We start from the raw sequence: 16,474 nt of genomic DNA on the forward strand, positions 1-16,474 counted from the left end.
TCGCATGATGGGAAACTCGCGACAAATATATATATATATAGGATGTTTCATTTTAATCGCCTCGGAGAAATATCTCGAAAGATATGAGAAAACAGTTGATGTAAAAAAAAAAATAAATAATTGTTATAAAAAAGTATTGCGATTTGTTATATGTAAAGGGAATTTGCGAGTTTCTCAGCCAATCAGAAGTCTCGCTTACTCAGCGAATGATAGTTGAAGTCATGCGGTATCGGTCTTACATCGCCCTATGCAAGTGACACCAAAATTAGATAGGTTATGAGTATAACCGTAATATTCGTTAATATTATATATATAACAATATTTAATATTATATTAACGTAATTTTAAACGTAAGTCTGTTACGATAATGTGTGATATAAAAATACACGATACAAAATTCTGTAAACTATAATATGTAGCAAAAAGGGTTCTTAACCTCTAAAGGGTCTCTTCTTTTCGGTGAATCTTTTATAATAAAATTATGAAATAAACTTTCTCTCTCTTTCTCGATTATTGAAATATTTTGAACCACAGATTATATTTATTAAAAGATTTGTGACACAGATTATTACTTTTGTTATTCACAGATTATGTCGGACTCGGAATTAGATCTACCCGTAGGTCGAAGTTATGAAGAAATATTGAAACAGCGACAAGATGACGAGGGATATAAAACAGCAACCACAAACGAGCAGGTAGGTAGGTCTCTGCACAAAAATATATAAAATTAATGCAAGTATTTATTTTATCGAACATATTCTCTTGTTCACATTATATGCATTTTTTAATGTTGTAACTTACATTATTGTTGATGAAAATTTATTGTCTTGTCGTGAGTTATTGTAATGTCTTTTTAGGCTCGTGTCGAGGAGACAGTGCTAAAGTTTTATCAATCGTGCAAAGATACGGATCCTATTTTACTTAGGCCAAAGCATGTGCACTTTTTAAAAAAATCAATCACTCACTTAAGTGAAACCTACGAGGTATTTTTTATTTTTAATATAAAACAATGCATGTAAATGTTGCTCTACGAGAAAAATTTAAGATTGTTCTTCCTTGTAATGACAAAGGACTTATCGAATATTTATGATAATGGTAGTGCTTAGACTCCAGCAGACCATGGCTTTGTTTTTGGATATTGCATTCGCTTGCGATATTAGAAGATCGCTTGGAGAATGAGGAATATTCCAAGATAGCAGGGTTTCTAGCCAAATGTCAATCACCGACAGGAGGTTTTGGGGGAGGTCCAGGACAATATCCACATTTAGCTTCTACGTATGCAGCAATAAATGCGTTATGCACTATTGGTACACAGGAGGCATACAATGTGATAGATAGGTAAAGTATCTCTCTAGATATAAAACATATATTTTATTCAATTTTTTTTTTGTATTATTTAAAAACTTGGCGCATATTCATGTATAGCATCGTTAAGATTTGTTTGATAATTTTAGGAAGAACTTAAAACGCTTTCTGTCTTCCTTACGCGGAGAGGATGGTTCTTTCTGTATGCACGAAAACGGCGAGGTAGACATACGGGGAGCTTATTGCGCTCTTGCCGCTGCTAAACTGACGAATGTATATACACCGGACATGTTTAAGGATACCGCCGAATGGATAGCCAAGTGTCAGACGTGGGAAGGTGGTTTTGGCGGTTGTCCAGGAATGGAGGCTCACGGTGGATACGCTTATTGCGCTCTGGCAGCACTCGTAATGCTCGGGAAAACAGAGCTGTGCAATTTACCAGAACTGTTGGTAAGATTTTCTTTTACAATCGCGATTCGATTTTCGTTGATATTTTTGTCATTTTTTTTTTTGCAGAGATGGATAGTAAATAAACAAATGCGTCTGGAGGGTGGTTTCCAAGGACGTACGAACAAATTGGTGGACGGTTGCTACTCTTTCTGGCAAGGTGGAACGTTCCCATTAATCTCTGCTATCTTGTCAACGGGAAAGACGTTCAATGCTTCCGACCACTGGTTGTTCCATCAAGAGGCCTTACAAGAATATATATTAACTTGCTGTCAAAACCCACATGGCGGTCTTTTAGACAAGCCAGGAAAGTATGTAATATTCCAATAATTTACAATCATGTTATTGTATATACATATATATATTTGGATTTTTATAACATTAATTGCGCATTGCAGTGAAGTTTTTTTTTTTTTTTTCTTTCAGAAATCGCGACATATATCACACATGTTATGTTCTTAGTGGATTATCAGTTGCGCAAAACTCACCGATAAAGTCGATTATCGGAATGAGACATGCAAATAAAGTGGAAGTAATCCATCCTGTTTACAATGTGGAATACTCTGCTGCAAAAAAAGCACAAGAGTATTTTCTTACTCTTCCAATACCTGATTGATTGAGTGTCTTAGCTATTTACAAAAATATATTCACCATATTTGTATGTTTTTCCTAAAAAGAAGAAAAAAAAAAATCCCAAAGAGAAAGTGGAACATTTGAACTGACCAATGATGTCTATGTAGAAAGTTATTTGTACATGAATATCCATAATTTTGTGATAAGGAAACATACAAAAAGTCACATTATACCAATGTGTATTGTTTGACACTGAAAATTCAAAAAGATTGCATCTTTTCCCTATCCTAATTTTATGGTAATAAAGTCTATGAAGAAAAAAAAAGCAATTTTCTATTTACATTTCTTTATATGGGAAGTTGCAACTCTCGTCTGAAATTTCTGTTTTAACAATTGCATGCGTGATCATATTGTAAATAAAAATGGAAAATAGACTCATACAGGTAAAAGATCTCTATTGCAACATACAATCTCTTATACATAGATATATATACACATATATAAGGAGGAGAGATACATATTTAATAGAATATAATACCACTACTATATAATTCAATATCTATTCCCGCGAAGAAATACCAAAAATGCAGAAAAATACATTTTTTTTACGTTAATATAAAAATTTAATTTCTTAGTATTTGATTCAAAACTCTTGACTAAATTACTTTTGTTGACAATCAAACGCTTTATCATCATTTCTTCTTTATCCTACATATTACATTGTGATGATCAACTAGCACTTGGCATTTCGCACGATTGTAGCCGTGGCAAGAATCGAGAGGATGTGAATAAGCTATAGAAATGACGTAAAATCTATAAAGGAAGCTTTATGCTTTGGATTCTCTCTTTTTGCACAGACTACTGCATCGTATGCAGATTATTGATTGACGCGTTCAAATGCAGTATCACTTGTATAGAACATTGATATTTAAATAATTTGAATTCTTTTTGTACATTTGTCAATAAATTATAAAATAATGCGTATAAAAAATACAACAAAAATCATATTTTTAACATTTCAATGAGCTTTGAAAGATTGTCTCCCATATACTTATAAATGCAAATCAATAGAATGATTTGTTAATATGGAAAAATGAGATGAGTAACTTTCGTTTACATTATCGCAATATTGATAATTAATATAAATGCAATGAATAACATGTACATGTATGATAAATGTCTAAAAATTGCAGTCTTTCGATAGTTATTTTGATATATCCAATTATTGCATGTAGTTATACGCATGGTTCGACATAATTGCCCGGAAATAATCCTGTTATTCCGTCCATCACCCCCTCCCACCATCCATCATCATTCTTCTTGAGCACGTAAATCACAGAACTCTCTTGAAAACTTAACTCGTCTTCTTTATCCGCATAATAATCATAAATGGCCACCACTGCAATGACGTTATCTTTTGTCATATATGTTGCTGTTATATATTATTACATTCTTTATATTTATATGTACCAAATAACTCTTTTTCATTCTCTTTTGATATTGTAATATTAATAAATGTAATTTTGTTTATAACAATGAAAACAAAAAAGATAAGACTCTACCTTTCTCAATATAATTTTTTGGCACCCATCCCGGCAAATCTTCCTCATCCGGCACGATCGGCATTATAGCACCAGAGGATGGAGTTGGTCTGCCGAATTGTGGATGTTCATCCTGTTCCGGTGGTGGAGGCGGCGGCAAGGGCGGACTATTCGCGCCGCTGCTACGACTAATCTGATGCGATAATCTGTGTGGTAGAGTATGATGTCCAGTATATTCTGTCATGTCGCCGCTTAATCCGACCAAGGGCGAGGGTGGAGCTAGTGGCAAAAAATCATAATATATTAAACAGCGCAATATATGTCAGAATTATACAATGTTACATAGTATATACGTCCATATTATATATTATTAATATTAATCGCGATATCTATATTAATTTTGTTACTTACGAGGCATACTGTTATGTTGCTCCTGCGCATAGCCCGCGGTAACACTAGGTGGTGCTGGTGGTGGCGTCTGCGGATGACTCTGTAGAGGATGTACCGTTCCCACTTGTGGCACAGTATGTTGATTGATGGTATTAGTGTGCGCGTTATGATTGGCGTTGTGGCTCGCATGGGACGTATTGTGAGCATGCAATGGTAGAGTGCTGTATCCTGGACCACGATCTCGCCTAGGATGGCCAAGCGGATAGTTGGGCGCATAGTGACTAGGTACTTGTGGTGGAGCTACAGCTGGTGGGGTCCTATACTCGCGCGATCCTTTACTCAACGTTCCTATACAAAAAATTTTGATATTATTTGCCATATCTTTGATTCATATGACACATTTAACACATTGAATGTAACAAGTAGAATGGTGTAACATTTAGAAGCCAAAAGAAAGAAGAGACACACATGCAAGCAAAAAAGCAGTAAATACCTTAGCGAAATGATTTTTATAATATTTTTATAACCGCAACTGAAAAAGTACACCTTTACAAGTTTGTGTAGCACTCGTTCAATCTCTAACACTTATGCAGGGTGTCCCAGAGCACTCCTGGGACACCCTGTATATACACAATGTTTGATAATTTGTAATATAAATGTAGATTATCCTTGTAAATGATAATAGGAGAAGAAATCAATATTTTTCTATTTGTAGAAAAAACTGTAAAACTTGTATCAAACATTCTGTATACATTATGTATATGTATATATATAATTCTTACCAGTTCTCACTGTCTGAGGTGGCGTAGGTGGTTTAGTGGTAGGGGCAGGTCCTACCATAGCAGCACCTAAGCCTGAACCTGTAGAAGCAGCACCTAAACTTTGAACACTGCCTTGACTACCACCTCTCTGTTTGCTTCGTGGTGTACCGCAGCTACGTACACCATGTCCAATGTCATCTAAGATTGTGTAATCAATGCTCTTTCTGACATATTTAATTGGTTTTTCAGGATTCGCGGGAGCAATAATTTTGTACTGACGAGTCGTCATCTTGTTCGCCGTCAAAACACCAATTTCCCTCCTGGCAACCTTTTCCTTATGGATCATGACTGTCTGAGCAATATGATTCATCTGACTTTCCATTTCAGCAAGCTGTGACGTCTGCAAGTCCAACAGTTGAAGAAAATTGTAAGCCAGAGTATTTATTTGATATGCAACACTGGCTAAAGACTGTGTGGTATAATTTTTAGTTTCCTCCAGTGCAATTCTCTTGTTTTCCGCTTGGAAGTAGTTTGCCTCGCAATATTCTGCTACTCTCTCCAAATTCGTATGGCTGTCAGCCAGATTATTTCTTCCCTCAGGAATTTCATGTCGCAGAAGTGCAGCCAATTCAGCCATGACTTCAGAATCACTGCCAACTCCTGATGATACACAATAGGAACCTGACCCTTCTCACAGATAATATAAAAGAAATATTATACACAAAAATTATATTATAAATAATTATTTTAAACAATAAAGTACAGGAATAATTAAATGAAATAAAGGAACAAGCATACACATCAATTTTTAAAATATTTTTATCGCTATAAACGATTACTTTGTTTTCGAGGTGTATACAAGGGGATATGCTAATTTCTACCAATTAGTATACTTGCCACTCTCTTCTCCACGAAAGGAGTTGAAGCGAAAAATTAGATTATGACAGGGGCGGCGTCTAAAGGGATACGGAAAACAAGATGGACACTGCTAGAGGTGGTTCAGGGATAGATTAATGTATACAGTACATGTACTCTCTTCACGCGATTATACAAGGTAGGTACAAACAACGAACGATCTAGAGAGATAAATAAAAAGAATAAAAAAATCAACTAACGGTACTCAGCCATATTGCAACTACCAGCTACTACACAGCCTCATTAATTTTCATAATTACCGAAACTCCCGAAATTTATATTATATACGTATAAAAAAGCGTACGGAAGAGCAAGATGGCTGCGACATATCGTGCGCGCGTGCGAACGATACGATTGAATCGCTGCGATATATATCGCGATATAATCGATATCGATATCGTCAAGTCTCCATTTTTAAATCTTGAATTTCTATTTCTATTTTGCACTTGAATTTTTATTTTGCATACAAATTTTTTATACTATATGTATATGTATATAATGTTATTATTCATATATGTATAATATTATAATTTTTTATTTTATATATATATACAGAGTGTCTTATTTTAATTCCCCCCTCCTCAAAAAAAAAACTTTTTTTTGTTTTACAAAATGCTTTAGACAAAAATAAAGAAGTTTTTTGGAGGTAAATTAAAATACGACACCCTGTATAATTATATTTATACATATTACATATTATATATACTATATATATATGTAGAAAAAGAAGTCAATTTCTTTTTAGCTTGAACACGGTTTCGAGAATTTAAATCGCGACACTCGATATATCGCAGCGACATATCGATTATAGCATCGACGATGCGAATTACAAACGGTACTGTATGGGCCTGATTGTGCACATACGTACAATTATATCATATTATAGATACATCATCTCGACATGTCGGAACGCTGAGCATTTCCGTGCACGAGACTATTTCGCGAGGGATACATGCATTTTTTCGCATCTCCGTAATTATTTGCAATCCTCATAATTCTCAATTTCGCGCCCTCGCGTTCGTATCTGCTGCGTCGCATCCAGTCCCATCGTCACGTCACATATACGCCGTAGGCGAGACCGACCGAAAAATCGAAGCCGGTGCAATCTCGGTAAGTACGATTCTTCTAAACCCACGGAGATACGAGCAAATTAATATGTGCATCTTATCGTCGAAATCGTTACAATTTTGAAAATCTATTGTCTCGCCTATGAGTTGTACACGGATCATTTTCGCATGGCAGGTGAAATTTTATTTCGTCGCGAAACTTCGCTTAATTTGGTTCACCCGGCGATCAATCATTTTGATGTATGTACCTCTGACGATCCTTGTTGAACGGTTTTGATTTTTGCAGATGACAGAATGTCCTTCAAACAGCTGAGGCAGGTAATTATTTCGGGAAACGATTTGCGAAATAATCTCGGCGTGTGAGATACGCCTGGAAAGAATTGCGACTACAAAAGAACGTGTCCCATTCGGGTCTGGAGTCATCAAATCTTGAAAATCTAACTGAGTAACGAAAATGGATAATCTACTGAAGCAGCTGGAGACATTAAAGATCAGGGGAGATTTCTGCGAGGATGATTCATGGACACCATGTATAGATCTGATTCAGAAGAGTTTTGCGCCTCAAAGAACGATCGGGATGGAACGTCCATGCGAAGAGAAGGATTTCAGGGAATACCGGCTTGTTGTGGAGAGAAACCTGCACAATGTCAGGTCTATGCTGCAGCATATCTCCAACAGTTGCAGAGAAGCATTTGCAGCTATGCAACGCCACAGGGACAATTAAAACATTTGGCATGAATTTGTTATTACTTATCGGTGAGCACAATGAGAGGAATATTTGGAATACAGCTGAGTGCGTCTCTATTTCCAAGGAATTACTAGCTGGCTTCTATGATCTGTACTCCTGTCAAAATGTCTCCCAATTTTTGTCAGAAGATGAGAATTTGATTAGCTTATTGTTGTTGCTAAGACCTAAGTTATTAAAGGATACCTGGAAAACTTATCCATCAGCTGTGGCATGTTACAGATGGATCTTACAAGAAGCAGAGGTGAATAGTATTTTCTAGTTTGGATTCTATATTAGATTATTTGTACATTATGTTTTCTTCTATTCTATAGAAACCAATTTTATTTAATCATATCGGAGATGTTTTGCCAACTGCACTAATCATTCTCGATGACTATTTTCCTGACAATGTAGTGATAGGCCTGGAATGTATGTACCAGATTATACAGCATTCCTATATGGTAATTATTAAAACGGATTTACCTAATATTTTATTATATATATATATATATATATATATATATATATATATATTTATTTATTTATTTATTTATTTATTTATGTTTTATTAAAATATTTTAGAAAAAAGGACTGATAGATACTGGCTATGCTAAGGCAATCTATCACACTCTGGAACTTTTATCCCGTCAAAAGGAAGTAAGATATATTATTCCTTTGTATTCCTGTATGGCTAGTCTTTTAGCTACTATTGAACATTGGGATAATACTATAAATTTATTTGAGGTGAGCTTAATTTTACAAATATAAATCATTCAGGAATCCTATAGGATATCATTGTAACTTTCATTTTCTTTTGTTTTTGTAGTGGACGACGCGCGATGACGTTCTTTCCACTTTAATAGACAATATGGAATTTGAACAGAATATCGAATTACGACATGCATACATGTCAAGTTTACCTCAACTCATTACAAATATAGGCTGTGCCAAATGGTGCGAAGCTCTCACTCGCGTACTCGCGGAATACTGCGAACATCATACAGATTTAAGAACATTGAAGGCAACATTAGAGGTATAATACATTTTAAAACATTTTTGGTCATATAATATGAAAAAAATAATGTAGCATTGACATGATCATTTCGCATTTTTTCTTCTTAGACTGCAAAGACGTTCCTCTTGATGTTTCGCCTGCGAGTGGCAGCCCACTGTACTCCACTTTACACTGCATTCTTGAAGCTGCATTTCGATTTGACGGAAACACCAGTGTTCGATCGTGCAATTATGCAGAATCTGGAAGATTGTATCTGCATGCTATACCAACTTTCACCGAATGTAGGCCGTGCGGTAATGAACGATGTTCGAATGCGTTCGGTACTCAGCAGTAGCTTGCCGGTGGCCTGCCAAGCTGGCGATATCAAGTATTTTGAATAATTTATGTGACGCGAATGCAGTCGCGTATTTGTATATACAGTGTATTCTATATCATAATGTGTGTGAATGCTCCGATAAAAATATTTTACTCTTTCATGTAAAACTATATAATACATAGATAAAATGCAATAGGTACTTAGATATTTTATTTATGATGAAAAAAAATCATCAATATATATAATTATTTATAAAGTAAACATTTTTGTTACATATTTATTTTAATTATTCATTTTTTCCTCAAAATATATAAACTAGAATCAAATTAAAAAGAGTGTGTATACAATGATCCAATTTTTATGAATAATTTGCAAAAAATATTTGCATATATGTGTGCAGTTTATAATGAATTTAAAAACGTTATGATATTTGCTGCATTTATAGAACAATGAAATGATTGCAAGTAATAATATTATCTATAAAGCTGCTATGTTATAAATATACATAGAAATAAACAGTATTGAATGAATTATCTTGGAAGGCAAAAACAGAATTAAATTATCTTCTCGCATAAATGTTCTTTTTTTTGTGCTAAAGAACAAAAAATATATTTTTTATCTCTTTCTTATGAAGATTTGTCTCATTATATACTACATATATTTTAAATCTTTTTATATATGCTATGTGCATTCATTCTATACACGCTATATACAGGGTATCTGTAAAGTCTGTCTCCACCCCCTATATTTCGGAAATGGCTCAAAATTATGAAAAATCGCGAATACGTGTTTAATCATTTTGAGAAATTACTCTTTTAAGAGGGTTGGGGGAATTGTCTCCCTAAGGAAATGTCCCAGGGAAACCGTAACTAAAAAATTTCAGATGGGACTTCCCATATAGTATATCATTTGAAAGATAAAAAAAAATTTTGACGCAAACTGGAAAATGATATGTTGACTCATTCGGGAGTTATTTAGAGTCAAAGTTCGAAAAAGCCAATTTTCAAAAAATTGTTACTTCTATTTGGAAAATCCTAAAAAAAGTTTGAGTTATGAAAATGTTCTTTTTAAATTCTTTCGATAAAAATTCAGATTTGACTTTAGTTTAAAAAAAAAATACATAAAAAGCTATTAAATTAAAGATAACGCCAAATTTTTTTTTGTAAAACCAAAGTCAAGTCTGAATTTTTTTATGGGAAGAATTTAAAAAAACAAACTTTTTAACACTTCGAACTTTTTTTAGGATGTTCCAAATGGGAGTAATAATTTTTTTAATTTTGACTTCGAATAACATCCGACATCATAACAGGTCATCGGTCTCAACCTCATCATCAATATTACATACATACACAGGGTTATCTAATCAAAAATGGCTTCTTTTTATTTTTTAAACTAAAAAGATAAACATAAGAGATAAACTAAAGAGATAAACATACCAAATATATATCAAATTAAATGATTCAAACTGAAGTCTTGTAAGTTCAATAGTAGTTGTTTACAATTATCTATATTATATATTGCTAAAAATTATCTGTGTTAACGAACGGAGAAATATGAATATAATTTTTTTATAACAATGTGAATATTTTGACATGATAAAAATTGTAATGCTGTTTGAAACGAATGCAATGATGTATAATTTAATGTAAATATTTTAGAAATATTATATTCGTACATTAAAGATTGACGTATATCGTATTATCATTAATCATAATAGGATCAAATGATTTCTAATCAGAAATTCCGTTCATTCAATAGAGATAACTTTCATAAGCAACTACTATGTTCGCAATAGAGTCCAGTTTGAGAGTTCAGTCAGAACTATTTAATTTGATATATTTATTTATTATGATCTATCTCTTTTAGTTTAAAAGATAATAGGCCAATTTTGGTGGGACATCCTGTATATATATATATATATATATATATATATATATATATATATATATGCATATTATATTTTATATTATATTTATATTTAATAAATATTCTTGATGATATGAATAGAATTCTACTTAATGAGATCTATTATATCTCGATGGATTAGACTTCGGATTATATGCAAATTGCAAAAATTATTTAATCTTCGAATATTATCGAAAAGTTTGCATATTTACATAAATTTTGCATATTTTATTGCATGTAATTGAATACATTTCCAATTTTTGCTTAAAATATTTATTATTTAAAAATTATTTAAAAAGTCTGATATTTAACAACATTTAATTTGGATTTATGAAAAGCAATTATAATTTCGTGGCAAAAATAATTGAAAAATTGGAAAAAGAAGACATCTGATAGAATTAATTCGAAGAGTTCGAAACTAAAAATATTGAAAGTAAAATCGATGTGGCAATTTTAAAAAAACTAAACAATATTCTGAAAAAAAATATTGGTTACAAGCTACTAACTAAAGTCAACAAAATTTTGACGCAAAATAATTGCTAATAATAATGATTAATTTTTTTATTCCTGAAATTAATTAGTAATTAAACTTAAATTAAACTTAAAAATGTGTAAATTAAACTTAAAAATGCTTCAATAACTGCTTCAATAATCTGTAGTAATTAAATGTTTTTTTTTATTTATTTTCAGATAGAAGGCATAGATTTCTTCTAGAAAATTTTGAAAAAGCATTTCATAATATATGTTTTAACTCTTAATAAAAGATTGTATATTTTCTTAAGAATATAAGTTTAGTTTAAATATAAAGGTTTATATATACAAAATAAAGATCGTGTTTTTAAATATTGTGATTTCTCTATTGTGTGAAACTCAATTTGTTATGTATTATAATTATGTATATATATTTCTCGTTTCTTAATGCTCATTGCGTATTCATATACCCTACATGCATTAATTACTGCTCATATATGAAGTAAATTGTAATTACATAAACATCCGAAGGTGAAGTATTGAAAGTAGATAATATTCTAATTACTGCTCATATTACGCCTCACAGTAACCAATCAGCTTCGATATCGAACAATGTTATTTGAATAGAAGATATAAAATCATAATGACGTATAATATCGTATTATTTGTTATCTATTTAGTCTATATTTATCGTCGAAGAAGAGATATTAAATTGAAGAAAATTTATAACTGACAGCCTTGATCTTTGACCGGTTACACTATAATTTTGTGATATCAACCGTATGTTTTTAAAAACATAAGACTCTTAAACTCTTTCAGTGATCCGTCTTTTAGTCCATTGTTTAGTAAGTATCTGTTGATCTCTCCGAAATGTCTCCGCTCTTAATTGTGTTACTTGTGCTACTCGTGGCGTACAAATTATACAGATTCGCTTACGATAAACCGCCCAATTCACCTCCAGGTAAATCGATATTAAATCTATATTTGAATACTTTTTTTATTCTCAATTCCGATTTCTTTCAATCTCCAGTATCGAACATTGAATTTTTTTCTAATGGTATATATTTTTCCTTGCAAATGTTGTTTATATATATTGATCAAACATTATAATATAAATTATGAAAAAAAAAGTTTATACAATAAATAATATAAAGAATTCTATTGGTATCAACAAGAATATTCGTTAAACATAAATATAATATACAATATATATATACTATATTCTTGTTGATACCAATAGAATTCTGCTTATGAAGATCTATTATATTTCAACCGTTGGTTACTGATCATTTTTATTTAGAAAATTCTTACAACAGGTCTTATCAGGATTCCAATAGGAGGAGCTTACTGGTTGTTTTTATGGAATAATTACAAATATATACATTTGGCTATTGAATATTACGCAAAGAAATTAAATTCAAAGCTCTTCAGCTGTTATTTTGGTGATTATTTTGTGGTGATCGCGAATGATTATGCCAACATAAAAGAGATATTATCGAGAGAAGAATTCGACGGCCGAATTACAAACGCGGATTATATAAAAGACCGAGCTTTCAAAAAGGAGCTAGGTAATGCGAGTCATAATTGTTTATTTCCTGATAAATTGCGATATTTTTTGCATGGAGAGAATTTTTATTTCCTTTTGTTTCTTTGAATATACCGCAAATATTTGACGTTTATGCGACAGGTAGATAACAGTAGATAATTAAAAAATAAGAACAACATAGACTTCTCTTAGAAACACGCGAGAGATGAATATTGTAAAAGATAAATATTGTAAAATTTTACAGGTATATTTTTCATCGATGGCCCACAATGGCAAGAACAGAGGAGATTCGCTCTTCGCTATATGCGCGACTTTGGATTCGGTCGACGTCAGGAGAAACTCGAAAGTGAAATCATGGACGAGATGACTCTGTTCATCAATATCTTGAAAAATGGACCAATTTATGACGGAGAAAAGGTACGGCCGTTCCTAAGAAATATAAACATACGCGAATATCGTTCTTTCGCAATGAAAATAATTTTTTTTTCGCAGGAAATAATAAAAGGCAACTTGGCGCTCTTCCCGGATGTTTTATTCGCGCCGTCAGCTAATAACATATGGAATGTAATGTTCGGTTACAGATTTGATAGAAGCGAACATGATATCTCGAGACATCTCTCTCGCTCGGCTATAATGATGCAAAAAGCGAATGATCCAAGCGGCGGCGCGCTCTTTCAATATCCGTTCTTGAAATATTTTGGCAATATGTTTGGCTATACGAATCATATAAAAGGAAATTACGCGATGGTAGATATTGTCAAGGTACTTCTTTGTCGAATACAATTACGTATGATAGTTTTGATTTAAATGTGCATTTGAATCGCTACATAAGTTTTCTAAATTTCATATTTAAATACTCTAATAATTTGTCAGAACTTTTTTACAATCTATTAAATTGAAAAGGAACAGCATACGTATGTGCATATGATTAGCTCATATTTTATTTAAATATAAATTAAATTATTTTATATCAACGTGATATATAAAACTTATACCTAATCATTTTACTAAACTAAAGCTGTTTCGAGTTTACTAAAATTGCTAAGTATAATATTTATATATCGCGTATAAAATAAATAGAAAACTCCTTTGAAAGATACGATGCTCTTCTATGATTTTATAGAAAGGTTTAGAGCGTCAAAAAGCTACTCTTAGCGAGAACGATGATCGGGGCTTCGTTGATATTTATTTGAAAAAGTTAAACGAAGAAGACAAGTCGCATAATTTTACAGAAGAACAACTGATCATTTTGCTAGTTGATTTGATGTTCCCCGCTTTTTCCGCGATACCAAGCGCTATTAGCCACGCTATTAAGTACTTCATGCATAATCCCAAAGTTATGAAGAAAATCCAGAGTGAAATAGACAGTGTCGTTGGGACCGGACGACTCGTCACGTGGGAGGACAGAATAAAGTAAGTTAATTATGCATTTAAAGTTCACGATCTTAATTTTCGAATTGTATATTGATAATTATATCTGATCTCTTATCAATATTAAAACAATATTAATTTTTTAACAATTTATCACATGCAATTGAATACATATGTCGCGGATTCAGATTAAAAAATTATTATTGTCACTTAGAGACTTTACATAGCAATATTTCGATTCTGATTGAAATGCATGCAGGAATTGGATTGAGCAAGAATCACAGATATTTGAAAGTATTCTTTTTTGTTTCAGTTTACCTTATACCGAAGCGGCAATCCGTGAATCTATGAGAATCGAGACACTCGCCCCGCTCGGCATAATTCATAAAACCGTGAAAAAAACTACGTTAGGAGGCTATGAGATACCGGCAAACACGCCAATTGTCACCAATTTGGCGGCTATGAATAATGATCCTGACATGTGGGGCGATCCCGAAAACTTCAGACCAGAAAGATTTTTGAAGGAAGATGGACAATTAAGTAAAGATTTGACACTCCCCTTCGGTTTCGGTGAGTCCATATATGTAAATGTATCTAGAAAAAAATTTAATAGAATTTTTTTATATATTTTTTGTACGAGAAAAGAGAGTATATCAGTTTAAATTTATAACGATAATAATAATAATTATAATAATAATAATAATAATAATATAAAAGAATAATTTAATCTTTTCTTTCTTTATAGGTCGTCGACTGTGCGCAGGGGAAACTTATGCCAGATATAATATATTCCAATCGGTAGCCCTCTTAGTACAAAATTTTAATTTGTTTTTCGTTGAGGGTGAGCCATCAAATCTCGAGGACAAGGTAAATGGCCTGATCATCAGTCCCAAAGACTTTTGGTTACGTTTAGAAGCACGCTGATTTCTATCTCTCTATATTCGATAGATATAAATATATATAATATATATATGTAATTGAAAAATTTATACAATCATTCAAAGTGAATTTTAAACTCTGAAACAATAAAAAAAGATTATATGAATAAAATTAAAGAAAGTAATATGTAAAAGTAGAATAGTAGAAAATAAAAAGATCTTAGTAATATATGTTACGTTAGAGATTCAAACATTACAAATTTATTTCATGAGACAAAAATAATTACAGTGTGCCTTGTTAAAAAGCAATCGATATACCCTCACAAAAACACACATTGGAATATTTAGAATACTATCTGTTTTTAGTGCTTTTTCCCTTCATAACAAAGAAATTTTCCCTTGTAACAAAATTTATTTGTTTCATATTAAGTTTTCATATTTATATAATATACTGCCGTTTTCTTCCAAGTAGATTCAACAGAAAAAAATTAACGAGTTTGTCTAAACTATTGTATCTGTATAAACGCCATATAATTACGTTACAAACATGCAACAATGACGATTAGTGTCACTTTTATGGATTGTGATGTATAATTATAGAGAAGAAATACAGAAATATCCAAAAAGGCGACTCTTCTGAAAGATTCTAAAAGATTTTAGAAAACACTTGTAAATATTTCTGGTGCATATAAACAAAATGCAATCTTTTTTGAGATATCTCAAAAATTCGCAATTGTGATCCAGATTGAGCAGTATAAAAATAAGAATTTTTTTATGTAAATAATTCGCAGATTCTAGACATTGGATTTTGTAATTAATAGTAATAGTAGTAATCGTTCTCAAAATAATTATTTTCATATCGCTAGTCAGGCTCAATAAAACAAAAATAAATCAAGTTGCATACTTCTTTTGCATTTGAATGATAAAACGCAAAACTCGAAATTGCTTGCTTCCCACCTGTAGAATATTTATTAATCGATGCTTAGTGAAATAAATGTAATCCTGTATTTCGCGTATGTATGTACAATTCATATAACAATTTCGAGTGTGGTTAATGGTCAACTTCACACTTCAGATGCGTGTTTATATGACTAATACCTTTTGTTAATTATATTGCAATTTTATTACAAAGACAAAATATGTATATATATCGTACATAGCTTTTCAAATTGGAACTACATAATGTGATTACAAACAAATCCAAATATGATACATCTTGAATTGATCGTTCATATAAACAAATCTC

General features: G+C 31.9%; 4 protein-coding genes across 7 annotated transcripts; 3 read left to right on the forward strand and 1 right to left on the reverse strand.

Annotated features, from left to right (window-relative positions):
* The first annotated feature begins 74 nt into the window (after nt 1-74).
* On the forward strand, nt 75-2,639 carry LOC126853471 (protein farnesyltransferase subunit beta). Of its 2 annotated transcripts, none has more exons than XM_050599269.1 (7): nt 75-350; nt 588-695; nt 858-983; nt 1,100-1,338; nt 1,455-1,755; nt 1,822-2,063; nt 2,179-2,639. In XM_050599269.1, the coding sequence occupies exons 2-7, from the start codon at nt 591-593 to the stop codon at nt 2,366-2,368; spliced, it is 1,203 nt and encodes a 400-aa protein (XP_050455226.1). In that variant the 5' UTR covers nt 75-350; nt 588-590; the 3' UTR covers nt 2,369-2,639. The 2 variants fall into 2 exon arrangements, with proteins under 2 accessions (XP_050455226.1, XP_050455227.1); XM_050599270.1 differs by having other exon boundaries at nt 75-273.
* A 124-nt stretch (nt 2,640-2,763) lies between these two features.
* Nucleotides 2,764-6,262, reverse strand: LOC126853460 (abl interactor 2). 2 transcript variants are annotated; one of them, XM_050599244.1, is made up of 5 exons: nt 6,133-6,262; nt 5,039-5,704; nt 4,278-4,604; nt 3,888-4,145; nt 2,764-3,724 (listed from the first exon to the last, which is right to left on the reverse strand). In XM_050599244.1, the coding sequence occupies exons 1-5, from the start codon at nt 6,143-6,145 to the stop codon at nt 3,561-3,563; spliced, it is 1,428 nt and encodes a 475-aa protein (XP_050455201.1). In that variant the 5' UTR covers nt 6,146-6,262; the 3' UTR covers nt 2,764-3,560. The 2 variants fall into 2 exon arrangements, with proteins under 2 accessions (XP_050455201.1, XP_050455202.1); XM_050599245.1 differs by lacking the exon at nt 6,133-6,262 and adding an exon at nt 5,918-6,066 and having other exon boundaries at nt 5,039-5,707.
* Nucleotides 5,979-9,248, forward strand: LOC126853463 (TELO2-interacting protein 2-like). Its single transcript, XM_050599248.1, is given in 8 exon segments — nt 5,979-6,071; nt 6,819-7,042; nt 7,286-7,677; nt 7,679-7,988; nt 8,059-8,187; nt 8,309-8,470; nt 8,553-8,759; nt 8,849-9,248. Coding segments are annotated over 6 exon segments (1,305 nt in total). The 5' UTR covers nt 5,979-6,071; nt 6,819-7,042; nt 7,286-7,453; the 3' UTR covers nt 9,122-9,248.
* A 2,732-nt stretch (nt 9,249-11,980) lies between these two features.
* LOC126853458 (probable cytochrome P450 304a1) lies at nt 11,981-15,459 on the forward strand. 2 transcript variants are annotated; one of them, XM_050599242.1, is made up of 7 exons: nt 11,981-12,394; nt 12,750-13,001; nt 13,224-13,396; nt 13,472-13,726; nt 14,103-14,392; nt 14,664-14,920; nt 15,096-15,459. In XM_050599242.1, exons 1-7 carry the CDS (start codon nt 12,304-12,306, stop codon nt 15,272-15,274), a joined length of 1,497 nt encoding a protein of 498 aa, XP_050455199.1. In that variant the 5' UTR covers nt 11,981-12,303; the 3' UTR covers nt 15,275-15,459. The 2 variants fall into 2 exon arrangements, with proteins under 2 accessions (XP_050455199.1, XP_050455198.1); XM_050599241.1 differs by having other exon boundaries at nt 12,122-12,394; nt 13,472-13,741.
* The last annotated feature ends 1,015 nt before the right edge of the window (nt 15,460-16,474 follow it).

This window comes from Cataglyphis hispanica, chromosome 12 (genome assembly GCF_021464435.1).
Source record: "Cataglyphis hispanica isolate Lineage 1 chromosome 12, ULB_Chis1_1.0, whole genome shotgun sequence".
Classification (NCBI taxonomy): Eukaryota; Metazoa; Arthropoda; class Insecta; order Hymenoptera; family Formicidae; genus Cataglyphis; species Cataglyphis hispanica.

Bases quoted from the DNA above. Each gene is read 5' to 3' on its own strand.
- LOC126853471 (XM_050599269.1), top strand. From the start codon at position 591: ATGTCGGACTCGGAATTAGATCTACCCGTAGGTCGAAGTTATGAAGAA. The intron at 1,756-1,821 runs GTAAGATTTTCT...TTTTTTTTGCAG, and splicing joins GCAATTTACCAGAACTGTTG to AGATGGATAGTAAATAAACA. The intron at 2,064-2,178 runs GTATGTAATATT...TTTTTCTTTCAG, and splicing joins CTTTTAGACAAGCCAGGAAA to AAATCGCGACATATATCACA.
- LOC126853460 (XM_050599244.1), bottom strand. The intron at 4,605-5,038 runs GTAAGAATTATA...TTTTTTGTATAG, and splicing joins ACCTCAGACAGTGAGAACTG to GAACGTTGAGTAAAGGATCG. The intron at 3,725-3,887 runs GTAGAGTCTTAT...ACGTCATTGCAG, and splicing joins AAAAAATTATATTGAGAAAG to TGGTGGCCATTTATGATTAT.
- LOC126853458 (XM_050599241.1), top strand. From the start codon at position 12,304: ATGTCTCCGCTCTTAATTGTGTTACTTGTGCTACTCGTGGCGTACAAA. The intron at 12,395-12,749 runs GTAAATCGATAT...TTCTTACAACAG, and splicing joins ACCGCCCAATTCACCTCCAG to GTCTTATCAGGATTCCAATA. The intron at 14,921-15,095 runs GTGAGTCCATAT...CTTTCTTTATAG, and splicing joins GACACTCCCCTTCGGTTTCG to GTCGTCGACTGTGCGCAGGG.